General features: G+C 44.2%; 1 protein-coding gene across 3 annotated transcripts in view; it reads right to left on the reverse strand.

Annotated features, from left to right (window-relative positions):
* APPL2 (adaptor protein, phosphotyrosine interacting with PH domain and leucine zipper 2) overlaps positions 1 to 26,286 on the reverse strand; it is a 62,525-nt gene that overhangs the window by 5,866 nt on the left and 30,373 nt on the right. For all 3 annotated transcript variants that reach the window (XM_050748461.1, XM_050748462.1, XM_050748463.1), the window contains 9 exons: positions 23,661 to 23,743; positions 18,813 to 18,971; positions 17,194 to 17,382; positions 15,073 to 15,115; positions 14,934 to 14,990; positions 14,750 to 14,838; positions 9,519 to 9,683; positions 9,300 to 9,352; positions 7,817 to 7,991 (listed from right to left, as the gene is read on the reverse strand). In XM_050748461.1, the coding sequence (XP_050604418.1) occupies positions 7,817 to 7,991; positions 9,300 to 9,352; positions 9,519 to 9,683; positions 14,750 to 14,838; positions 14,934 to 14,990; positions 15,073 to 15,115; positions 17,194 to 17,382; positions 18,813 to 18,971; positions 23,661 to 23,743 (1,013 nt within the window). The remainder of the gene's footprint in view (positions 1 to 7,816; positions 7,992 to 9,299; positions 9,353 to 9,518; positions 9,684 to 14,749; positions 14,839 to 14,933; positions 14,991 to 15,072; positions 15,116 to 17,193; positions 17,383 to 18,812; positions 18,972 to 23,660; positions 23,744 to 26,286) is intronic.

The raw sequence follows: 26,286 nt of genomic DNA on the forward strand, positions 1-26,286 counted from the left end.
TTTTGAATATAGATCATAAACAATTTCCCTCAAGTTGGAATAACTTTCATAGGTATTTTGTAAAATTCCCTTATAAGTGAAAACTTAATACATGCATATTTTGTGGGTCACTTTTAGAAGTTTGCTGTTTAAATCAGGTAACCTAGATTTCTCTTTTATTATTATTATACTTTAAGTTCTGAGATACATGTGCAGAACGTGCAGGTTTGTTTCATAGGTATATATGTGCCATGGTGGTTTGCTGCACCCATCAACCCATCATCTACATTAGGTATTTCTCCTAATGCTATCACACTTCTTGACCCCACCCACCAACAGGCCCCAGTGTGTGATGTTCCCCTCCCTGTGCCTATATGTTCTCATTGTTCAGCTCCTACTTGTGAGTGAGAACATGTTGTCGTTGATTTTCTGTTCCTGTGTTAATTTGCTGAGAATGATGGTTTCCAGCTTCATCCATGTCCCTGCAAAGGACATGAAGTCATTCTTTTTTATGGCTGCATAGTATTCCATGGTGTATATGTGCCACACTTTCTTTATCCAGTCTATCATTGATGGGCATTTGGGTTGGTTCCAAGTCTGCTATTGTGAATAGTGGTGCAATAAACATAATGTGCATGTGTCTTTATAGAATGATTTATAGTCCTTCAGGTATATACCCAGTAATGGGATTGCTGGGTCAAATGGTATTTCTAGTTCTAGATCCTTGAGGAATCGCCACACTGTCTTCAACAATGGTTGAACTAATTTACACTCTCACCAACAGTGTAAAAGCGTTCCTATTTCTCCACATCCTCTCCAGCATCTGTTGTTTCCTGACTTTTTAGTGATTGCCATTCTAACTAGTGTGAGATGGTATCTCATTGTGGTTTTGATTTGCATTTCCCTAATGACCAGTGATGATGAGCTTTTTTTCACATTTGTTGTCCACATAAATGTATTCTTTGGAAAAGTGTCTGTTCATATCCTTCACCCACTTTTTGATGGGTTTATTCTTGTAAATGTGTTTAAGTTCTTTATAGATTATGGATATTAGCCCTCTGTCAGATGGATAGCAAAAATTTTCTCCCAGTCTGTATGTTGCCTGTTCACTCTGATGATAGTTTCTTTTGCTGTGCAGAAGCTCTTTAGTTTAATTAGACCCCATTTATCAATTTTGGCTTTTGTTGCCATTGCTTTTGGTGTTTTAGTCATGAACTCTTTGCCCATACCTATGTCCTGAATGGTATTGCCTAGGTTTTCTTCTAGGGATTTTACAGTTTTAGGTCTTACATTTAAATCTTTAATCCATCTTGACTTAATTTTTGTATAAGGTGTTAAAGAAGGGGTCCAGTTTCAGTTTTCTGCATATGGCTAGCCAATTTTCCCAACATCATTTATTAAATAGGGAGTCCTTTCCCCATTGCTTGTTTTTGTCAGGTTTTTCCAAGATCAGATGGTCGTAGATGTGTGTTGTTATTTCTGAGGGCTCTGTTCTGTTCCATTGGTCTATATCTCTGTTTTGGTACCAGTACCATGCTGTTTTGGTTACTGTAGCCTTGTAGTATAGTTTGAAGTCAGGCCGCATGATGCCTCCAGCTTTGTTCTTTTTGCTTAGGATTGTCTTGGCTATGTGGGCTCTTTTTTGGTTCCATATGAAATTTAAAGTAGTTTTCTTCTAATTGTTAAGAAAGTCAATGGTAGCTTGATGGGAATAGCACTGTTACTTTGGGCAGCATGGCCATTTTCACAATATTGATTCTTCCTATCCATGAGCATGGCATGTTTTTCCATTTGTGTCCTCTCTTATTTCGTTGAGCAGTGGTTTGTAGTTCTCCTTGAAAAGGTCCTTCACTTCTGTTGTAAGTTGTATTCCCAGGTATTTTATACTCTTAGTTAACAATTGTGAATGGGAGTTCATTCATGATTTGGGCTGTTTGTGTATCATTGGTGTCTAGGAATGCGTGTGATTTTTGCACAGTGATTTTGTATCCTGAGACTGCTGAAGTTGCTTATCAGCTTAAGGAGTTTTGGGGCTGAGATGATGGGGTTTTCTAAATATACAATCATGTCATCTGTAAACAGAGATAATTTACTTTTTCTCTTCCAATTTGAATATCCTTTATTGCTTTCTCTTGCCTGACTGCCCTGGCCAGAACTTCCAATATTATGTTGAATAGGAGTGCAGAGAGAGGGCATCCTTGTCTTATGCCAATTTTCAAAGGGAGTACTTCCAGTTTTTGCCCATTCAGCATGATATTGGCTGTGGGTTTGTCATAAACAGCTCTTATTATTTTGAGATATGTTCCATCAATACCTAGTTTATTCAGTGTATTTAGCATGAAGCGGTGCTGAATTTTATCAAAGGCCTTTTCAGCATCTATTGAGATAATCGTGGTTTTTGTCATTGGTTCTGTTTATGTGATGGATTACATTTATTGTTTTGCGCATGTTGACTGGCCTTGCATCCCAGGGATGAAGCTGACTTGATCATGGTGGATAAGCTTTTTAATGTGCTGCTGGATTCAGTTTGCTGGTATTTTATTGAGGATTTTCGCATTGATGTTCATCAGGGATACTGCCCTGAAATTTTCTTTTTTTGTTGTGTCTCTGCCAGGTTTTGGTATCAGGATGACGCTGGCTTCATAAAATGAGTTAGGGAGGAGTCCCTCTTTTTCTATTGTTAGGAATACTTTTAGAAGGAATGGTACCAGCTCCTCTTTGTAACTGTGGTAGAATTTGGCTGTGAATCCATCTGGCCCTGGGCTTTTTTTGGTTGGCAGGCTATTAATTAATGCCTCAATTTCAGAACTTGTTATCGGTCTATTCAGGGATTTGACTTCTTCCTGGTTTAATCTTGGGAGGGTGTATGTGTCCAGGAATTTATCCATTTCTTCTAGATTTTCTAGCTTATTTGTGTAGAGGTGTTTATAGTATTCTCTGTTGGTAGTTTGATTTCTCTGGGATCAGTGGTGATATCCCCTTTAGCATTTTTTATTGTGTCTATTTGATTCTCTCTTTTCTTCTTTATTAGTCTGGTTAGTGGTCTATCAATTTTGTTAATCTTTTAAAAAAACCAGCTCCTGGATTCATTGATTTTTGAAGAGCTTTTCGTGTCTCTATCTCCTTCAGTTCTGCTCTGATCTTAGTTATTTCTTGTCTTCTGCTAGCTTTTGAATTTGTTTGCTCTTGCTTCTCTAGTTTTTTTGAGGTGGAGTTTTGCTCTTGTTGCCCAGGCTGGAGTGCAATGGCATGATCTCAGCTTCCTGCAACCTCCACCTCCCTGGTTCAAGCGATTCTCCTGCTCCAGTCTCTCCAATAGCTGGGATTACAGGCGCCTGTCACCACACCTAGCAAATTTTTTGTATTTTTAGTAGAGACAGGGTTTCATCATGTTGGCCAGGCTGGTCTCGAACTCCTGACTTCAGGTGATCCACCTGCCTCGGACTCCCAAAGTGTTGGGATTACAGGCATGGGCCACGGTGCCCAACCTAGTTCTTTTAATTGTAATGTTAGGGTGTCGACTTTAGATCCTTCCCACTTTATCCTGTGGGCATTTAGTGCTATAAATTTCCCTCTAAACACTGCTTCAGCTGTGTCCCAGAGATTCTGGTACGTTGTGTCCTTGTTCTCATTGGTTTCAAAGAATTTATTTATTTTTGCCTGAATTTCATTATTTATTTACTCAGTAGTCATTCAGGAGCAGGTTGTTCAGTTTCCATGTAGTTGTGCAGTTTTGAATGACTTTCTTACTCCAGAGTTCTAATTTGATTGCACTGTGGTCTGAGAGACAGTTTGTTGTGATTTCTGTTCTTTTGCATTTACTGAGTAGTATTTTACTTCCAATTATGTAGTCAATTTTAGAATAAGTGCGATGTGGTGCTGAGAAGAATGTATATTCTGTTGATTTGGGATGGAGCGTTCTGTATTTGGTCCAGAGCTGAGTTTAAGTCCTGAATATCCTTGTTAATTTTCTGTCTTGTTTATCTAATATTGACAGTGGGATGTTAAAGTCTCCCAATATTATTGTGTGGGAGTCTACGTTTCTTTGTCGGTCTCTAAGAACTTGCTTTATGAATCTGGGTGCTCCTGTATTAGGTATATATATATTTAGTATAGTTAGCTCTTCTTGTTGCACTGATCCCCTTACCATATGTAATGCCCTTGTCTTTTTTGATCTTTGTTGGTTTCAAGTCTGTTTATCAGAGACTAGGATTTCAACCCCTGCTTTTTTTTCTTTTGTTTTTTTGCTTTCCATTTGCTTGGTAAATCTTCCTTCTTCCCTTTATTTTGAGCCTATGTGTGTCTTTGCACATGAGATGGGTCTCCTGAATACAGCACACTGATGGGTCTTGCCTCTTTATCCAATGTGCCAGTCTGTGTCTTTTAATTGGGACATTTAGCCTGTTTACATTTAAGGTTAATACTGTTATGTGTGAATGTGACCCGGTCATTATGATGGTAGCTGGTTATTTTGCCTATTAGTTGATGCAGTTTCTTCATAGTGCTGACAGTTTTTACATTTTGGTATGTTTTCACAGTGGCTGGTACTGGCTTTTCCTTTCCATATTTAGTGCTTCCTTCAGGAGCTCTTGTAAGGCAGGTGTGGTGGTGACATCATCCTTCAGCATTTGCTTGTCTGTAAAGGATTTTATTTCTCCTTCGCTTATGAAGCTTAGTTTGGCTGGATATGAAATTCTGGGTTAAAAATTCTTTAAGAATGTTAAATGTGTGCCCCCACTCTTTTCTGGGTTGTAGGGTTTCTGCAGAGAAATCTGCTGTTAGTCTGATGGGTTTCCCTTTGTGGGTAACCTGACCTTTCTCTCTGGCTGCCCTTAACATTTTTTTCTTCATCTCAACCTTGGTGAATCTGACGATTATGTGTCTTGCAGTTGCTCTTCTCGAGGAGTATCTTTGTGGTGTCTTCTGTATTTCCTGAATTTGAATGTTGGCCTGTTTTGCTAGGTTGGGGAAGTTCTCCTGGAGAATATCCTGAAGAGTGTTTCCTAACTTGGTTCCATTCTCCCTGTCACTTTCAGGTACACCAATCAAAAGTAGGTTTGGTCTTTTCACATAGTCCCGTATTTCTTAGAGGCTTTGTTCATTCATTTTCATTCTTTTTTCTCTAATCTTGTCTTCACACTTTTATTTCATTAAGTTAATCTTCAATCTCTGGTATCCTTTCTTCCACCTGATCAGTTTGGCTACTGATACTTGTGTATGCTTCACACAGTTCTCGTGCTGTGTTTTTAATCTCCATCCATAGGCTGTACCCACTGTCTAACCAGTCCCAATGAGATGAGCTAGGTACCTCAGTTGGAAATGCAGAAATCACTTGCCTTCTGCGTTGGTCTCGCTGGGAGCTGCACACTGGAGCTGTTCCTATTCAGGCATCTTGTCTGAGAATTGATTTTTCTTTTTCAATCTTCTGATTTTCTGTGATTCCACTGCAGGGGTATGTTTACCGTGGTGACATATGCATAGCGTCAGATTTATCATTAATGATGTTTAGTGTCTTCATAACTTTGTGCAGCCATTACCACTATCTAGTCCTAGGACATTTTTATCATCCCAGAGGAAACTTCATCTCCATTAAGAAGTTACTCATTCCTCCTCCCACCCTCTGGCAATCTCCAGTCTGTCTTCTGTCTCTATGGATTTGCCTATTCTGGATATTTCATATAAACAGAACCCTACAGTATGTTGCCTTTTGTATCTGGCTTCCTTCGCTTAGCACAATGTTTTCATCATTCATCCATGTTGTAGCACATATCGGTCCTTTGTTCCTTTTTAAGGCCAAATAATATTCCATCATACGTATATACAGGTGGAGTATCCTGTATCTGAAATTGTTTTGGATTTCAGCTTCTTTTTCAGATTTTAGAATACTTGCATTATATTTACCAGGATGAGCATCTCAAAATCCAAAATGCTCCAATGAGCATCTCCTTTGAGCATCAAGTTGGCACTCAAAAAGTTTCAGATTTTGGAACATTTGAGATTTCCCCATTTGGAATGCTCAACTCTACCATATTTTGTTGATCCATTCATTTGCTGTTGGGCATTTGTATTATTTCCACCATTTGGATATCATGAAAAGGACTGCTATGAGCATTTGCGTATAAGTTTTTGTTTGAACACCTGTATTTAATTCTTTTGGGTAACTACCCAGGAGCCCACCAAACTATTTTTTCACAGCAGCTGAACCATTTTATATTCCCACCAGCAATGGGTTCCAGTTTCTTCACATCCTTGTAAACGCTTATTTTCCATTAAATATATATGAGATATATAAATATATATATGAGATATATAAATATATACACATCTATGAGACAGAGTGTGCATGTGCCATCTTGATATGGAGTGACATATCTCATTGTGGATTTGCTTTGCATTTCCTTAATAACACATAGCATCTTTTCATGTGCTCATTGGCCATTTGTATATGATCTTTGGAGAAATGTCTATTTCAAGTCCTTGGTCAATTTTTTAATTGGGTTGTCTTTCTGTTGAGTTTTATAAGAGTTCTTTGTGTATTTTGTGTACTACATCCATATTAGATAGAATTTGTGAATACTTTTTTCCCATTCTGTAGGTTGTCTTTTCATTTTGATGTGCTGTGGTTTTTCACAGTACTTTTACATATATTTTCCTTTGATCTTTTTGGTGGAAATTATTCCAGGACCATTAGGATTATAAGAACCATGAGCCCATTTCTGTAAAAGGTCCAGGACATACTGAAAGAAAAGCTTTAAGTAAATATAAGGTTTTATTAATAAGAACTTAATTCTCAGATGACGTTCATAATAAATGAAAAGAATGGGCTTAATGAATGGAAGAAGCTATATCCTGATTTTTGCTATAGTCCTAGTTACCTTTTTTGAAGCTAACGTTCATTGAGCACTTTTAATGAGCCACTGAATTGTAAATGTTTTACATATATTAGCACATTTATTCCTCATGACATTTATTTCTCATGACAACAGTGGAGGGTGTGAATAGTTATTTTCATTTTACAGCTGAAAAAACTGAGGTACAGAGCCTCCAAAACTTGCTTAAGGTCACATAACTAAGAAATGCTGAAGCCAGGAGTAAACTGAGACATTCTGGCTCTAAAGCAGTGCTGTCCCTGAGAAATGTAATGGAAGCCTTATACGTCATTGAAGCTTTCCCAGCAGCCACATTAAGTGAAAAGTAACACATGAAATTAATTTTACTTAATCTAGTATATATAAAATATTACCAGACACGTGATTAACCTAAAAAATTAGTGAGATGTTTTACATTCTAAATCTTAGAAATTTGGTATGTATTTAACACTGAAAACACATCTCAGTTCAGGCTAGTTATGATGCAGATGCTACCTGTGGCTACTGTATCATACGCCCAGGTTCATAACCAGGACTTTGGTCATATCTGAAACCCAGATCATATTACCTGAAACCCTAAATCATGTAGTTAATATGGCCTGCTCTCTCTGTGAAGGCCAAGTTATTTAGGCAGATTTGGCAGATTTTTTAGTTTTTTTCCCCATTATTTTTATAAATAGTACTCTCAGAAAAAAAACCTTCCATTTTCAAGCTCTGACATATAGAGAATAAGTCTAGTGTGATAGCATCTTGTTGAACAACAGTATTCACTCACCACTGAATTTTTGAAGATACCAGTTCTTGTCTCTAAGGGAGCACTTTCTAGGCTATCTGTCTTATGTAAAAAATAGTGGGGGCAAAAGCAACAGCAGTCTCTTCATTCCAACACTAACATTTCAGATGGGTGAATTAGCCTTAAAAGGGTTAGCTGAAGCCATAAGAAAGTCTGAAAATAAAACTGAATGTACCTCAAAGATTGACTGGTGACCATCAGATGGGATTCTGTCATGCGGAAGATGTTATGAATAGCCCGAGCAGCCAATACTTGTCTCATCGCTTCATAAATCACTTCGGTAGTGCTGTCTGTTTTAACTGCCATTGATCCCAAAAACCGAACTATAAACATCTGCTGCAAAAGAGAATCTGCAAGACAGCATTTTCCACTCAGGATCTCATTTACTTCCTGCTGCTGTTGATCTGCACACCAGTGTCAGATGTGCTGGTTTTGCCTGCTTTCTGTGGAGGAGCTTCTACCAAAATTTCTCAGTATCGCTTTTATAAGCCCAATATTGCCAAAGCTCTGCCTCTTCCATTGTCTACATTTTGTCAGTTTGTTTGTCAGTTCATTAGACTAAAAAGGCTTTTCTTCATCTATAAAATGAGATGATGGTGGTACCAGATGAACATCCTTCTAATGCTGAAACTCTAGGTGACTACAGTGTACCTTTTCTCTGAAAGAGTGCGTTGACTAGACAATAGAAGATTCATTACTTTGGCCCACTGATAAAGTCCTCTTAGAAAGGAAAAGTCATTTGCAGGATATAAGATCTCATGTTGGGTCTCATGCAATTCATACTTCATGCGTATTACTGAAAGGCAGTGACGATGTTTAGCCTAATGGAAGTAGCACTGGCTGCTGACAGTGGCGCATAACTTGACAAAACTGACTCCCAGCAACCATAACTAGAAGATCAAAGAAGGTTTTTCTTTTCTTTTTTGAGACGGTCTCACTCTGTAGCCCAGGCTGGAGTGCAATGGTGTGATTTCAGCTCACTGCAACCTCCGCCTCCTGGGTTCAAGTGATGTGGACATCTCGGCCTCCTGAGTAGATAGGATTACAGGCGCCCATCACCACACCTGGCTAATTTTTGTTTTTTGTTTTTTTTTGTAGAGACGGGGTCTCACTGTGTTGCCCATGCTGGTCCTGAACTCCTAAGCTCAGGTGATCCACCCGCCTCGGCCTCCAAAAGTGCTGGGATTACAGGCGTGAGCCAGCATGCCAGCCATCAGATATGTTCTTAAGTACATTGTAAGAATGTAAAAAAACCAAACATTTGAATTTGAAAGACCTAAATATCATTCATTTGTGTCATCTTCAAATTCAAGAACAAGTTATTTGTGCTTTTGGTTTTCTAAAATGAAATAGCATATTTCCAATTCACCAAGCCTGCATTTGAATGTGATAACAGATTCAGATTTCACATTTCTATGCTATGCTACAAAAAGGCTATGGCTAACAGTGAAATAGCTGTAAATGGTCTTTCAGCTACCCTTCAGTTTTTATCGAAGACTTGCCTCCATTGCAGATATCTTACTAAACTTTCAGAAAGAACAAATCTTCAATTCATATTCCTAATCGTAGCTCTCTAAAACATGATTTCACATCTTATTTCGATGGCCCTTGTCATTTTGTGCAGGGGAAAGAATAAGGACACCAAACTAGTCACTTACCTTCTGCTTCTGGAAATGACTCATCCTCAGTTTCACCAAAAGGGTTGGTACGCCTAGGGGAATAGCCAGAGTTGAACAAACACGACAGCAGCAGCTAGAAGGGCACTTATCACTTGAACTGGAAGTCAGAATGGCAACAGTCTTTGGTGGTGGAGGGGGACACAAGAGACCTCAAATTTACTTTCAGTTCTCCCAGATATAACCTCTCTCAGTCCATACCTGCTCCCTCTGTTCTGATCAAGGAATTCTGTAGCAGGAAGCACAATATCGAATTGAATCGGCGTTCCAGGCGCTATCAGCTCCTCTGCTTCAGGTAGACTGGCTGTTGCTTTGGGAACAATCTTGTCATTTTCATTTTCCATCTCTGAATTTTTCAGGTTCTGGCTGAAGGGGACAAAATCAGTTCCCTTAACCTTATGCTTTTATAATCAAGTGAATACTTGTTGAAGGCTGAGGTAACTTTTATGAATGAAAATACAAGGGGAAAAGATTTAACTCAATCCCGTAATCCATTCTACAAATAAACCTTCTTCAAACTTCATTCATATCCTTGGCTAAAAACCCTCAGACTGCCCCATTTCCTGCAGTTCTCTCTGCTGCACAGCATCCTGCACTGTGCTACTAATTTTCTGTTTGTATCCTTCTCTGTGAGGCAGGTTTTGGAGGGCCTATGCTATAACTAAGTAATATGTATTCTTGCCACATAGTAGGCACTCAAAAATGTTAGCTGAATGGACTAAAGGTCCTGGCTTGGCATTTAATCACAATCTGGCTCTAATTTCCCAAAAGCCTCCATTTCCACTCCTTTAATGCACCCTCTATGAGAGCTGTACCACACATACCATATGCTTTTCCTTATTTCCATCTTCATCTCAATTCTGCTGCTCACCCAACTCTCCCAACCCAGCTCAAATTCTTCCTCATCCACTAGGCCAGCCTGCACCCCTCCTCCCTCCTCTGATTCTTCTAAGTCACAGGCACAGTCTTGCAGCCCTGTGTGCCTCCTGAGCTTCACACTGTGCCCACACTCATTGCTGACATCGTGGCCCATCAAATACCGTGCTCTCTGCAGAGAGATTAATCAGGCACCAACATGTTCTCCTCTAGTCTCAGAATACTGTAATTTAACTTTTCAACATTTAAAAAATCTTTTCTCCCCAGCCAGACTATAAACTCCTTTAAAGGGCAAAGAATATCAACGTATTTTGATTTCTTTCATTGCATGGACCATAGAAAGCTCTCAGTGATCTTTCTGTTCACTGGATATGTCAATATTTTCCTATTTCTCAAACATGTCAATAACTGAATGTAGTGTATCAAACTACTTTACAACAGGTATTTGACAAATGATCATACTTACTGGAATGTGGATTGAAACACTGTACATAGGCTTGTAGACGGTCACTGCAAGGCAAGCCCTTGGAGACCACTTGGTCTGACCTCCATTGTTAACAGAAAAGGAAACTGAGGCCTCTGGAGAAATTAAGCAGTTTTGAAGGCACTCAGTTACCTGGTAGGCAAGCCAGATTAAAAACAGGGTCTCCTTACTGCCAGGGGGAGTGCATCCCCAGGATGTCATACTGCCTCAATAACCCTAAATGGGAGAGTCACATCTGCTGTTTGATCCTGTCTTTAAGAGAGGGCTGTAATATAATAAGTAGTAAGCACTGGAGAAAGCTATGAGTAGAAGCTTCAAGGGGAGAAAGTGAGTCCAAGATTTTGGCTCCCCAGAGAGTCAAAGTGGGGAGATAACAATCAAGATAGGGTGGGGCCAGGTTGTAGAGGGCCCTTATACCATCAGGTGGGGTCTAAACTTGACACAACAGTATAGGGAGCCACCAAAGACTCTGAACATAGGAGTGACATGATGTTAATTTTCACCTGTGATCTCCATGTCACCAGCTCTAATGGACACTTTGCAGTCATCATAATTGACTTAAGGCATCTAACACAGCTGATCTCTCCTTGAACTCTTCTCTCTTGGTTTCTGCTGGTGCCACATTAATTTATAGAGTTTCCTCCTACCTTTCTTGATGTTCCTTTTCAATGTCTTTTGCAGGCTCCTTTTCTACCCTAACTGCTGGAGTTCTTTAGGATTCGGTTGCAGGCTCTGCTTTCCCCTCCCTCTCCTCTCTCCCATAGAGGACCTCATCCACTGCTGTTCAGTGCTGGGAGTCCCCGATTCATACACCCAGCCCAGACGTTTTCTTTGCACTCCACACCTGTATCATCCGTTGACTGCTTGACAACTCATATGGGATGTTTCATAGGCCTCTCATGCTTAACATGTCCAAAACTGAACTCTTCGTCTCTTTAAGAAACACCATCTGCCCAGGTGTTCAGCTCCAACTGGAGTCATCCTTTGATCTGTCCTTTTCTGTTTACGCTTATCCGTCAAGTCCAGTCCCATAGGTTTTACCTCCAGAGTAAGTCCACACCCATCTACTTTTCATCTCTGCCATGATCCTGGTCTAAACCACTATCATCTAATCCTGGGCTGCTGGGATGCCTCCTCACTGGCTCCTGACTTCCTCTGTTCTGTGTTCTCCAGAGCAGCCAGAGCTAACTTTGGAAAATGGAGAGTGGGTATCTCCATCTCCATCACAAACACACAGCTCTCAGAGCCCTTCCACAGCTCCCTGCATGCTTCCTTCATCATCAGTCCCTGCCACCCTCCCCACCACCCCATCATGCCCCATGATCTCCCTCTGCCTGCACTGTCCCGTTACACTGCCTCCTTTCAGTTCCTCAGATATACTAAGCTCTTCTCTATCCTGTTACCTCCACAATTGCTACCAAGAACACACCACCTCTGGCTCTTTGCAAGAGTAGCCGCATCTTGTCTTTTACTTTGCAGCTTGAATATTATCTTCACAGCCAGGCCCTGCACAGGTCTCCTCTTCACCCTCCATGACAGCACCTCATCTCCTTAACGTTGAAGTGCTTCCCTCGTTTTAACTCAGTCTGTGCTTACCTTTTGCCTGTTCTCCCCAGTAATCTCTATGTTTCCTTACCTAGGCCAGCCCTGGGCAAATAGTAGATATTCAAATATTTGTTGAGTAGCTGGATAAATGAATGAACAGTAGATATATAGTAACTGCAGAATGAGGGAAGTCCACATATGATACTTGCTTAGAAGTAAATGGCAGTTTGTTCCCAAGAACACAATTTCTCTGCTTCTTTCCCCCCACTGTCATCAAAACATTGCTTTATTCTTAATGGGATGACCCTAACAGAGATAGTAGCCCTCTCCCCACAGCTCTAGGGCCATCTGGCAGCCACATCTGTCCCCCATCCAATCACTGGGCTAATTCAGCCGGCTGGCTAGAGTCATTTTTCTCCCCCAGGGAGTGTTCTGTGTCCCTTCTGTGGGATCCTTTTGGTCTAAGAATGTGATTTGCTTATTCTAGAATAGGGGAGAAAAAAATCAGTTACTGAATAATTAAATATGGGCTGCAAATTGTCTTTTTTAGGAAACCTATCATACCTTCTAATTCCGAACCCTCCTAAACTATCCATCAGCACCCTTGAGAGATGGCGTATCAGAGCTAGAAGGGTCCTAGGAGGTCAGCTAGTTCCTTGTATGTTACAAGGCTGAGAAGACGAAGGCCCAGAGCATTTACTGACTTACTCAGGGACACCTAGCTGTGTATAACACAAGGCAGAGCTATCCTCAGAACCCATGTCTCTCAACTGCAGGTCTGTGCGTATCAAACATTTTTGTAACTTTACAAAGCGAAGACATACATTTACCCAGGAGAAGGCTACAGGATTAACCCTCACTGACTGGATGGACTTTAGTTCCACTTCCTTTCATGTAGTATCTACCTTAGAGTTCCATTTCATAAAGCATGCTACTTGTATAAACTGTTAAATCCTTAAGTTACGGTGCTGAAATATTTCTCGGACTTGTTGCCTCTTCCTCCTCTTTTTTTAAAACACTTGTTTAAGTTCTCATGTTCTGCTTCACAGCTACTACTACATCAACATCCTACTGGGTCTTGCACTCTCCCCTTCTTCCCACAACCTGTATCCAATTTATCCTCCTCAGGTGCAGAACAGTCTTCCTAACCCTGGTTCTGACCATTGCCCATTTTCCCAAAACCTTCCGTTTTGTTCCACTGCCTGTAACTCCTAAGCAGGGCACCCAGGTCTTTCCAGTTAGACTCAAACCTATTTTCTGGCCTTACCTTCTCCCATTCCTTCTCAGGCACCCAGTGCCCAGCGTGTGAACACTGGCTCCACACTGCACAGATCCTGGGAAGTTACTTAACCCTGAGTTTTTAATGACTTCCTTCTGGGGTCATTAGATATTTGTAAAAAATGTAATGGGGTTCTTTCTACCATGCCACTAAAAGACGAACACCAAATATAGTCATAATTGTAATTTACCCTTTAATGCCAGGCTTTCATTAGTATGAAAATACAGCCCTCTACCATTTAACCAGATGGAAACTCCCATTAAGACAAAGGGTAGGATTCCTGGAATAAATCCTAAAGCAGAATTCAAAATGAGGAAAGCTGTATGCATGAAAATGTTTGCTCTAAATGATAACAGTAAACGCCGGGGAGATAACCTAAATAATCAATGGTTAATAAATGGTGGAATGGGCCAGGCACAGTGGCTCATGCCTATAATCCCAGCACTTTGGGAGGCCGAGGCGGGTGGATCACTTGAGGTGAGGAGTTCAAGACCAGCATGGCTAACACAGTGAAACCTCATCTCTACTAAAAAGACAAAAATTAGTCAGGTGTGGTCGCGGGCACCTGTAATCCCAGCTACTCGGGAGGATGAGGCAGGAGAATCACCTGAACCCGGGAAGTGGAGGTTGCAGTGAGCCGGGATTACGCCACTGCACTCCAGCCTAGGTGACAGAGTGAGACTCCATCTCAAAAAAAATTAAAAATAAATAAATAAGTAAATAAATAAATGATGGAATAGGGTGTAGTTACTAAAAGGAACAATTCTGAAAAATGTAGAAATAGTTAAAGTATGTGCGAATACAAAATAAATGAATGTATAAAACGATCACCGTATGTGCAGACTTATGGGCATTAATATGGATATATAAAAGGTGATTTTTTTTCCTTATTTAAAAAAAAAAATTTTGCTTTCGTTCAGTTACTTTGTTGAAGCTGACAGAAAATGTGGGGAGAACTCCTGACTAGCAGGCCCCTCCATGCATGTCCTGTTTGCTTGGACTGCAGCAGCACGGCCCAGTGGAAGGGACAGGGCTGCTGACATCAGACAGGCTTGACTCCTAGCTCTACCACTCACAACATGGTGTGAACATGGGCAGATGTTTAACTTTCCCAGCCAGCGTTACTGCTTCTGTTAAACAGGCTGAAAAACATGCCTTGGTTTGTGTGGATTAAGCAACAACTCATTTCATATTCCTAATCCATAATTTGGCTCCACAAAAGCAAGTTTTCCTTTGTCTTTTAGTTACCTGGGGCATGAGCTTTCTTGTTTTTTTCCAAAACTTGTAATGGGAGTCACTGCTTGCAGAGCGGTCTGATTCAACTTGATCGCGACTGCCTAAAAATCCACAGGAAGACACACTCAGTCCCAGGAGGTGGATGCTTACCTTCCAGATTGAGAAAAGGGCTGAGATGCAGGCGACTGTTAATTACCTCAGGGTTGTCGGTCAGGTAGATCTGTCTGGAGATGTTGTTTATTGCACATATCCACTGTAGAGGACATTAAAAAAAATACTGAATCCCAAAGTCACCCACCACACTAGGAAAGAAGGATGACAAACAAAATCTTTACCTCTTCATTTTCCTTTCTGCTCTCAGCCTGGAGGATTATTCCCCTGAAACAAAAGCATCTGAGTAATTAAGTACTTCCCCGATCTCAGTGACTGGGGATTATTCTACATAAACTGAACTTAGCTGGGGTGTGGGAGGAAACGGGCCACGAAGGCAGCATGATGAGAGGGAAAGAAAATGGGGTTCCAGGGCCAGGTATAGTGGCTCACGCCTGCAGTCCTAGCACTTTGGGAGGGCGAGGCAGGAGGATGGCTTGAGCCAAGGAATTCGAGACCAGCCTGGGCAACATGGCGAAACCCCCTCTCTACAAAAAATACAAAAATTAGCTGGGCGTGGTGGCGTGTGCCTATAGTCCTAGCTACTAGGCAGGCTGAAGTGGGAGGACTGATTGAGCCCAGGAGGTTGAGGCTGCAGTGAGTGGTGATTGTGCCACTGCACCCCAGCCTGGGTGACAGGGCAAGACCCTATCTCAAAAAAACAAAAGAAAAAAAAGAAAACGGGCTTGTAGATCCGGCTCTCCCTGATTCACTGTGTGATCTTGGACAAACACGGCCCTTTCCCTGGGCCTCAGCATATTCTTCTATGAAATCAGAAGGTGGGACTCAGATCTTCTAGCCCAAGTCTTTGATTCTACAGTGAGATTCATCTGTCGACCTCCTCTAATGATCCAAGATGACCAGGACTCCAAGCCCAGCCACTCCTCCACCATGCCCAAAGAAGGACTTGGCAGCCCATTCACTCCTTTCCCAGAACTGAAAAGTCTGCATATGGAGGCCCGGGAATAAGGTAACAGTAATACTGCCCTACCTTTGTGGAGGCTTTAACTCTATTTTTTTTTTTGAGACGGAATTTTGCTCTTGTTGCCCAGGCTGGAGTGCAATGGTGTGATCTCAGCTCACCGCAACCTCCGCCTCCTGGGTTCAAGCGATTCTCCTGCCTCAGCCTCCCAAATAGCTAAGATTACAGGCGCCCACCACCACTAACGCACCCGGCCAATTTTGTATTTCCAGTAGAGACAGGGTTTCTCCACATCTGGTCATGCTGATCTCAAACTCCCGAGCTCAGGTGATCCCCCCCGCCTCAGCCTTCCAAAGTGCTGGGATTTCAGGCGTGAGCCACCGCGCCCGGCCGAGGCTTTACCTCTTTAAAGAGACTCCACATCTGCCGGTTCCCTTGTTCCTCTCATCTGTGGCAGATGGGGCAACATAGATCTTATTTCTATTTTCTATCTGAGGAAAGTGAGGCCCAGAGAAGGTAACTGCAAAGGACCATGATGAGCATCCAGGAATCTCCATTCCCATCACCAAAGCAGGAAGGACGGGGTCTAAAGCTGCTCTGCCAAGCTGGGAGGACAGACATCATCCCAACGCCGTCCCCACCGCGCCCCCCCTGCGGTTCACGTCAAATCTTAATAGAATGCAATGCCAGAAGAGCAGCTCTGATGACGGGCAGGGCCACTCCTCTCCCCAGGCAGGTGAACCCTGAAGCCCCTCCATGGGACTCCGAACTCCTTGGGGCAGTTTAAAAACCACTGCTCTGAGAGGGGATCCCACTGGGACGGGATCTACTGTGAACGACCACAGGCTGTGGATCGTTAAAGTACCACCTCTTTGGGGCCCCTCAGGTACACAGGGCGTGTGGGAACAGCATGGCAGCCGCCAATACTGCTGCAGCGGAGTGTACTTCTCACAACTCCCGCTTCTGCTGGAAAAATGGCCTTCTCAGGAAGGTCGTCCTTACCAAAATGCAGTTACCCTCCCCTGCCACAATCCAAACACAAATGCTTCTTTACAACAGGCTAGGAGTCGCTACAGCCTTCTCTCTCTCTCAGAATCTGTGCTAACACGCACGACTTCTGTTGCTGTCTCACACATGTAGGTCATCTCCAAAGCTACAGACAAACCCTCACTTATCTCCATATGGGATAAGACAGGCTGGATCCCTTATGGGTCACGTGGGCTTGTTTAAAGAGAGCAGAAAATCATCCTCCTGAAAGGTAAACAATACCCAGACTGGGGCCTCTCCCACAGAGGGCTGGCACGTAGGAATGAACTAGGAGGCCCCTGGCACGGGTGAAACCACTATACTCGTTCTCCTCCCAAATAAAACGCGTGAGACATACGATTTTCCATTGGGTGTGGTGATCTGGAAGCAGTAGCGCCGGTCTTCGCAATCCACGGCCATTACTGAGCAGTTGTCCAGGTCCTGGATCAAACCTCCAGCCACGGCTCCCCTGGGCTGACACATCAGATTCCCGCCTTGGGTGAAGAAATAAAGCCTCTCCCAGGTGGTAGTGACCAGCCCTGTTTTGCTGTGGGTTGTGTTTTAAAAAGCCCATTAGTACCAGAAAGCACCAGCCGCACCTCTAAGTCTTGCTGCCTCGTTATGGGTACTGGTGGCATTTTAGAAATAATGTGTTTCTTTATATCGTTAAAGCAAAACTGCCCATTCAAGTGGAAAGAGCAGCAGAAGGGTACAATTTAGCTAGAATGATCTGGGAGATCACGGGCTCTGCTTCCAAGGGAGATACCAGTCCCAGGGCCGACCCCGCACTGCAGCCACACGCTGACTACTAAACCAGGAGATGGAACTAGAATGAGTCCACCACCATGAAGAACTGAACACCTGGAGAATCATTTCTCTGAGACCTGGAGCTGAGCTGCTCTGAATCTACTCACGGTTGCCTTAGCCCGTAACACCCACCGGTCCTAGCAGGCTCTCAACAGATTTGCTTTAACTGAAGGTCATTCTTGTTTTGTGGGCTGCTTACAAAAGGAAAATCTAGTTCCTGGCAAGTAACAACAGAACCCAGTGGGTTTTCTACGCCTGCAGAACTCCAGGGGACATTTAGCTTGTGATCGCTGTAAGTTCCCAGACCTTAGAGGTGCTCCAGCCTGCTAACAGCTGGCAGTTCCTCTCCATGGACCCTCCACTGGGGGTTTTCAAATACTTTACTTGGCTCAGTATTTACAGAGTAGCAACTATGTCCAAAGGCACTGGTTTTCCTGTCCCAGTAATTTCCCCAAATGGCAGCGGCTGACATCTGAGTGCTCACTGCCTGGGAGGGATGAACACATTCAATCTAACTTCATAAAGCAGGTGCGGTTATCAGCTGCATTTTACACATGAAGAGATCAAGGCTCAGCCCAGCTGGGCTGTCTGATTCCAAAGTCAGTGCTTTTCACACCACACCATGACAATATCCTCTGCACTCACAGAAGCACTTAAACCTGATCATCCCTTCCATTCAAAATGGAAACTTAAAGACCCGAGTGGTAAATGTGTGACCCAATCAGTATGAATCGAACTGACTCTAAAAGCCTTCTGACGCTGCCTCTGGCTCGCGGGTAGGTCTCCAGCACATGGCTCTCACCCGCCAGCTGGTGTGGGGGAAGTGGCATGACGGGATAAAAAATGTCAGTGGTCCAGGATGGTAACAGTTAAGAGTGGTCTGTTTGCACATGGCCACAGTGACCAGAGACAAGGGTGGGCCACAGTGTCCTGGAGTCTACAGCACCGGGCTCTTAGAGGACTCATTCCAGCCCCATCTCTTAGTGCAGTTCAGTGCCTGGGCCCCAGAGGTTTCCTATGTTGCAAGTGGGAGGGCTGCTGTGATGGGAGTTCTTCCCAGTCTCACCCGCCCACGTCCCTCCGACTTTAATGGGGCATGTAAGATTGCTTTTCAGCCACTTCTTAGGGAAAACTGATTTCAGAAAAAGAGGCAGATGGTGGCGTTCTCACTTTCTGAGATTAAGGTAACCAGCCTTCTGGATGAGGTTCCTGTTGATCTGTGGTGCGGCCACATCAGAGTCTGGAGTGTAAACAGATTCATCAACAGAAAGGAATTCTTGCTGGGACACCCGCATCTTTTCCGCCTCGGCTTCCAGTTCTACCTGAATGCTTAAGACAGAAGGTGCTGGGTCAGTTACTCACTGCTGGCCAACCCAGCACTACTAAGAAGCCACTGGCAGCCATCACTCCACCCCCGCCAAGCTTCCGGCCTTACAGATGGAGCTGCCAGCCTCCTACAAGGCCACAACCCTCTACCCTTAGGCCCTGAAAACTATGAATCACAGGGACTCAATTTTGCAGTAGTAAATGTGTCTATATGACTGCTGTTTTAAAACAGAACCTAAGGAATGCCACTGACCTATGCTTGAACCCAGCTGAACAGTTTTGCTGCTGACAGAGAGGTATCCATGCTTAGCACCGCTGATGCACATTTTTGGAGAAAAGCTTTGAGAAGCCCCTGCTCCAGGGCTGCTCACACAGGCAGCCTAAGCAAGTTCCAAAAAGGAAGGAATGAAATGGTAGTCAGGCCTCCCCTGCTCTTGGTTCAGGCAGGAGCGGTGCTGACAGGAAAATGACCAGGAAGTGGTACTAAGGTGCAACCACAAAGCCAAAGGCAATGCTTTTCCTTTTCTAACAGCCACAGATCTGCCCCGAGGCTGCGTGGGCTAGCAGGCCGAGGGCTGCCCACACAGGAGTAAGTGGACAGATGGCCTGGCTCTGGGACATTAGCCCCTGGTTTTCATGGAGGTGTGTGCTGAGGTGTGGAAATGGTGGCTGCCCTTTACCCCTACTAAGCTAGACCTCACCAGGCCACCCCACCCAGTTGTGACAGTCTGCCCAACAGGGCCCATCCATCTGAGAAATCACACTTTAGAGGAGGCTTCCTCTGCACTGTGTCACAGGAGACATGGCAATCACAGGGTTAAAATCAGAAGCAAATGGGGGGCCAGTGTTTCTCCACGTGAGCACCTCAGGATTCTCTCTCTTCTGTAATTAAGGAATGTTGGCTTGGGCATTCCATATTTCCCCACTCCCTATCTATCTATCTATCTATCTGTCTGTCTGTCTGTCTGTCTAGACTCTTGCTTTGGCTCGCTACAACCTCCGCCTCCTGGGTTCAAGCGATTCCCATGCCTCAGTCTCCCAAACAGCTGGGATTACAAGCATGCACCACCATACCCAGCTAATTTTTGTATTTTTAGTAGAGAAGGGGTTTCACTATGTTGGCCAGGCTGGTTTTGAACTCCTGGCCTCAAGTGACCCACCCACCTCGGCCTCCCAAAGTGTTAGGATTATGGCCGTGAGCCTCCGCTCCTGGTCAGCTCCTCGTCTTTAATGCAGCTCAATTTTGGCTTTTCTGACATTTGACTGGGATGATGGGGGACTCTACCATTGGTGGCCTTAGGACAGGTAAGCTGGAGGACAAACTTGATTAGCTTCGCCTGCTTGTCACTGCCCTGGCTGAGAGAATGGAACGTGGAAGACCAAGCTCAGCACATAGGACAGGGGAGGAGAAAGGGGGAGGGGAGAAGGGGGAGGAGGGACCAAGAGCCTGTCAAGAGCTCAGGGTCAGCTTTTATGGGTGAGAAACCTCTTTGAAGATGTGATACAAAAGAAGGACCCCGTCCCCAGAAGGACACGGGCACCAACGTGGCATCTTGCGTACAACCCCAGGAGATTTTTAGTAGCTGACCTGCCTTCCCCTTCTCCCCTGCCCCACACAGACTCAGGCTCAAACACTGGGAGCTCATCCAAGGTTCCCGGGAACCAAAGGAACAGGGTTAAAATTAATTGCTTTCAACTGGTTCTCTTCACAGATATTAAAAAAAAAAGCATGTATATACACACACACACACACAATTATGTATCTGTTCATCTATAGATATGAGCTGCAGAAAGGTAGAACTGTATCACTATAGGGTTAGGGGATAAAGCTCTGCGGGGTGGCTGGAAACCATGCCGTGCTATCTGGAGTCCCACCACTGGGTTCTGAATCCACCCCCACCGTGAAAGCACAGAGCACCTGTGGCATCATCCCCCGGGGAAGGGCTGCACAGCTTCAAGGCCACCACCAGATCCTGCTCTGAGGCCTCCCTGGGTGGGCTGGCCGCTCATGCATGGCAATGCGGCAGCAAAACCACCCCTTGGTTTGGAGAAGAGCGGTCATATTTACTCACCAACATGAAATGAAAACTTAGAGGAAAAGTAGCACTCAAAACAGTACTTTAGTTATTCGAATCAAGTACTGCAAGGTTCAGTTTGGAAACCCCACCAGCTGCCTGTCACCCCATAGCTAAATACAGCTTGTCAGACAGAGGGGGTGACTCGCAGAGCCAGCCCCAGCCGGCACAGAGAAGGCCATGTAGCCCAGGCGCAGCCTCTGACGTTAATGCCCGGGTTGTGGTTCTCTCAGGATGGCTGGTGCTATACTTGGGTTGGCCTAATAATGGTTCATGGAAATGCTGACAAGAAGGGAAGACACAGGCTCTAAGATCTGCAGAAAGAGGAAACCACGACATCTCACACGCATGGGCACAGATGTCCTCCTACCCATTCAGAAAATAATCAGGTGTGTGAAAAAAATTGAGGCATAGATGATGGTTCTTCCAGAAACATAGAAGGCCGAGGAATTCTGAGAGTTAAAGCAGGATGAGGAAGAGACAGTGAAAGATGAGGGAGAGAATGGGAGAAAATTTTTGCTATCTACTCATCTGACAAAGGGCTAATATCCAGAACCTACAAAGAACTCAAACAAATTTACAAGAAAAAAACAAACAACCCCATCAAAAAGTGGGCAAAGGATATGAACAGACATTTCTCAAAAGAAGACATTCAGACAGCCAACAGACACATGAAAAAATGCTCATCATCACTGGCCATCAGAGAAATGCAAATCAAAACCACAATGAGATACCATCTCACACCAGTTAGAATGGCGATCATTAAAAAGTCAGGAAACAACAGGTGCTGGAGAGGATGTGGAGAAATAGGAACACTTTTACACTGTTGGTGGGATTGTAAACTAGTTCAACCATTATGGAAAACAGTATGGCGATTCCTCAAGGATCTAGAACTAGATGTACCATATGACCCAGCCATCCCATTACTGGGTATATACCCAAAGGATTATAAATTATGCTGCTATAAAGACACATGCACACGTATGTTTATTGCAGCACTATTCACAATAGCAAAGACTTGGAATCAACCCAAATGTCCATCAGTGACAGATTGGATTAAGAAAATGTGGCACATATACACCATGGAATACTATGCAGCCATCAAAAAGGATGAGTTTGTGTCCTTTGTAGGGACATGGATGCAGCTGGAAACCATCATTCTTAGCAAACTATCACAAGAACAGAAAACCAAACACCGCATGTTCTCACTCATAGGTGGGAACTGAACAATGAGATCACTTGGACTCAGGAAGGGGAACATCACACACCGGGGCCTATCACGGGGAGGGGGGAGGGGGGAGGGATTGCATTGGGAGTTATACCTGATGTAAATGACGAGTTGATGGGTGCAGCACACCAACATGGCACAAGTATACATATGTAACAAACCTGCACGTTATGCACATGTACCCTATAACTTAAAGTATAATAATAATAAATAAATTTAAAAAAAAAAAGTAAAAAAAAAAAAAAAAAAAAAAAAAAAAAGAAAGATGAGGGAGAGAGGATAGTTTTACAAAGTGACCATTTAATAGCCTCTCATCTTCTACCTCCTCCTGACATTCCCAGGGGCTAAGAACCAAAGAAATTAAAAGGCAAGAAACTGCAATCAGATTTCACAAGTTGGTTTCTAGCATAATTATAAATAAAAGCTACATCACTCACTGCTGCCAATTATTCAGAGCAAAACAGCTCAGGGACCTTCAGGAAGGGGTACATGCTCTCGACTCCCTTTGCGTCTGTCTCAATGCTTAGCACTGGTTTTTCTTGGGACTGATTATTTTTGGAGCATTTCAGATAGACTTCTACCTAGATCAGTTCCCTTGGTTAGCCTTCATGAGGTGTGGTGAAACGCAACATCTTCAAGAAAATGAGCAACTTTCTTTTCATGTATCCACATGAAATAAAATTCCTATTACTTCCATTTTGTCTATTTGTCAATTACACACACACACACACACACACACACACACACACACGGACCTATTTCTACACTCCAGAACTCGTGGCAAGCACTTGGGAAGCCCACGCCGTGCTCCGGATGGACCAAGCCTGAGGCTGCAGGGGCCAGGGCCCCCCCCAGAGCTCCCCGTCATGGAAGCTGGGGAGGGCGGGCGGCAGGGCGGCCACAGCCTCCGGTAAGTGTAGCAGTTACTCAGCTACTGAAGAGAGTGACGTTGTATTTCTTAAAATACGCACATGCAGTTTTAAAAATTAGTTCCAAAAAGGCCCTATCCCTCCTTTGTCTATTATAAATTAATGCGCTGGTCAGAGTTTCCTGAAAAGTGACAGCACTTCCACCTGCTACTCCCACGTACTCTCAAAGAAAGCCAAGAGCTCTTCTAAAACCACAGCAAAGCTAAGCTAGACTCCCAGGCATGTAACATGTGAAACTCCAACATTCACAACAAGAGATCCGGAGAAAACTCCGCCAGGGTGCCCCAGGTATTTATGAATATTGGCAGCTAAGGTGAGGGCACTGTTACTGAGCATTTCTGGGGTGGACAGAGGCTCTGTGCGACCCTCCACAGTTAGAACCCTCCCCCGACCTCCCAGAGATGTCAGAGCAGCAGGAAAGGCAAGGGGCACACAAGAGCCGGCCGGAGTGCAGCATTACCTTTGAACCATGTCTGCAACGGAGGATAAAAAGCTGTCCATATGCTTGGAAAACATCTCTGCTCCCTTCTTAAAAAAGTTAATCTGAAAGATATAAAATATTCTGAAAATCATCCAGGGAAGTGATCACTGAACTCACTGAAGGTGAGACAGGCAGTGTGAGGGCAGCCATCACAGCCGGCTGGCCCGCCTCGCACGCGGCACTGGCAGCATCTCTACTGAGTCTACACCTGAACACTATGCACTTTGAAACTGAAACCACGGTTGCTGGCTTTGGGTGCCCAGGGAAGGGATTCCTTACTTCCTGTGACTCCTGTCTAATATTCACTTCCCAGAAAGTCTGGGTCCCCTGACAAACCCTGGAGGGCAGGGGTACGGGAGAGGGAAGAACATCTCTGCGTATTAGTGGCGTCTGCATCACCCCACCCTGAGCAACTCCAGTTTCCATTCTTCTACAGCCATGACTTTTACAAATCTGCCCATTAGGTAGGAACTGCTCCATTTTCTATGTCTGCTGGTTGAGAGGTAACAGTAACAGGTGCAAGCCTAGATGATAGAAAAGAGAGAAAACGTTCCGTGTGAGCAAGGGTATTCTCTCACACATTAACCCAGCTCATCTGTCTGACCTGGAAGCCTCTCTTTCCTGGCATGGCGGGCACCAGCATCGACCTCTGACCCTGAAGAGGCTAGCAGGTATTCTCAGCATAGTTCTGACGGCTTTGCACCGACTCCCCAGACACCCTGGGAAAGCATGTATTCTAATGTACTTAGTTATCACAGGTTAAAAACGGATGACTGTGGTCATCCTAACCAGGTGATACATGCACGGGGCTCTTCTGGCCCCATGATCTTTGAATCATACAGAGATCACCACTGGAAATGCCATTTGGAACCCCTGAAATGTTAAATATCAAAATGAATATTAATCATTTAATATCATTAATCGGTTAAATCAGCACTCTGCATTTCCAATGGCACAATGTCGTGGTGGCCTCTCTCCCCTTCCCCTCCCTGAACTGCTTTGGCATTTAGACTCCTAGGCCATGTCTTAGCTCCTCTACTATTCTGCAAGCTCCTTAGAGCAGGGGCTCACATAATCCCTAAGGAAAGTGGGCGAATAGATGAACGGAAGGCCAGGTAAGACGCCGGCTCTACAGCCACATCACGGCCTGTCCCATCAGAATGGCACTGGAGGTCACTGTTCTGTTCTCAAAAACCTGCGCACCGATTACAGAGCCTCAGTTTGCAGGCATGAGGACCCAACATGACTTCAAGGGCTGGAGAAGGCAGGAATGGAGTCCCCACACCTCCACAAAGGTGGGTGGTGCCGAGAAGCCTGGTGAGTCTCCACCACATGTGCCTTCGTGAGCAGCAGGAAGTGCTATGTTCACAGAACCACAGATGCCGGGGCTCAATAAACCCTGATTGCCAAGGTCGGATGAGGCAGGAGGAGAGCTAATGCTTCTGAATCATCCAGAAGATGACCCCACAGTGCCAGGCGACAAACTTGTCTAGGAGAAGGAGCTATTGTTTTCATCTGCATTTTAAAATAATCCATAGGGAAAGGGCCTGCTTGGTCTTGTGCCTTGATATCTGGATATGAAAAACAAAAGATGCCATTCTCAGCTCTCAACAATGATGCTCCTGCCACTCAATAATGGTGGTGTGCTCTGCTGTTCCCCCAGGACTGGGGCTACATGTGTGCTACGGTACCCACAGCTCCTCTTCTCCCTCTGTGGCCAGAGCACTCACTTAGAGAGTCCAGGCAGGGAGCAGTGAGGTAGTCCTTGGCCATGAACAAGAATGAAACCAGCTGGTGTCAAGCTTGTCCTGTAGGCCTTGCAGGACACCCTCTTATCAAGCAAGTTCTACAGCACTGACCGCTCAGGACTGGAGCTGCTCATCCTTCTGAGATGCTAGATCTGAGACCCTTCCTGACCCTAGGGCTCTGACTGAGCAAGGTTACGGTCCCAGGGGGATGGCGTCAATCCAGGAGGGGTTAACTAAAGAGAACAAAGAGAGCCCTGGCATTCTCTAACATGGCGAGGCCATCTGCTAGCTGCGATACGGCCTGCAGGGGAGAGGAGGGCAACAGTATGAGTTACTGCACACCTGTGTGCACAAGTGCCCACCATAAGCACCTGGACAGCTCTCAAGATCTGCTGAAGACTGACGCCCACAGCTGGGTGGTGCTACTTCACTCAGATGACACAGAAAGACACTATCGCTCTATTTAAATATCACTTCCAAACGCATAGGCTGACTCTAGTGAACTCACCATTCAACAATCTAACAACTAGACTAAAAAGGAAGACAACTGAGCTTGGGTATTTTCCGAACCCCTTTCCCATTTGCCCTGAGGGTACTGTGCTGGCAGTGAGCGGCACTTTTTTTCTCTGAACAGGAAATGGGTTAAAGCTCTTCTCTCATTCCCCTTTTTGTTGAATGACACTGACGTGAGGTTTTTGTTTTTTAATATACGTGCCTTAAAAATGTATTATAGAAGTATTAGATGTTCATATATCAGGTATTTTTAAGTTGGTGACTTTCTTAACAACATTTTGCTTCCTCACATCCCCTTCTGTTCCTAGACTGTCAGCTGAGAGAAGATTCCTGGGTGCCTTTCT

This window comes from Macaca thibetana, chromosome 11, assembly GCF_024542745.1.
Source record: "Macaca thibetana thibetana isolate TM-01 chromosome 11, ASM2454274v1, whole genome shotgun sequence".
NCBI classification, from domain to species: domain Eukaryota; kingdom Metazoa; phylum Chordata; class Mammalia; order Primates; family Cercopithecidae; genus Macaca; species Macaca thibetana.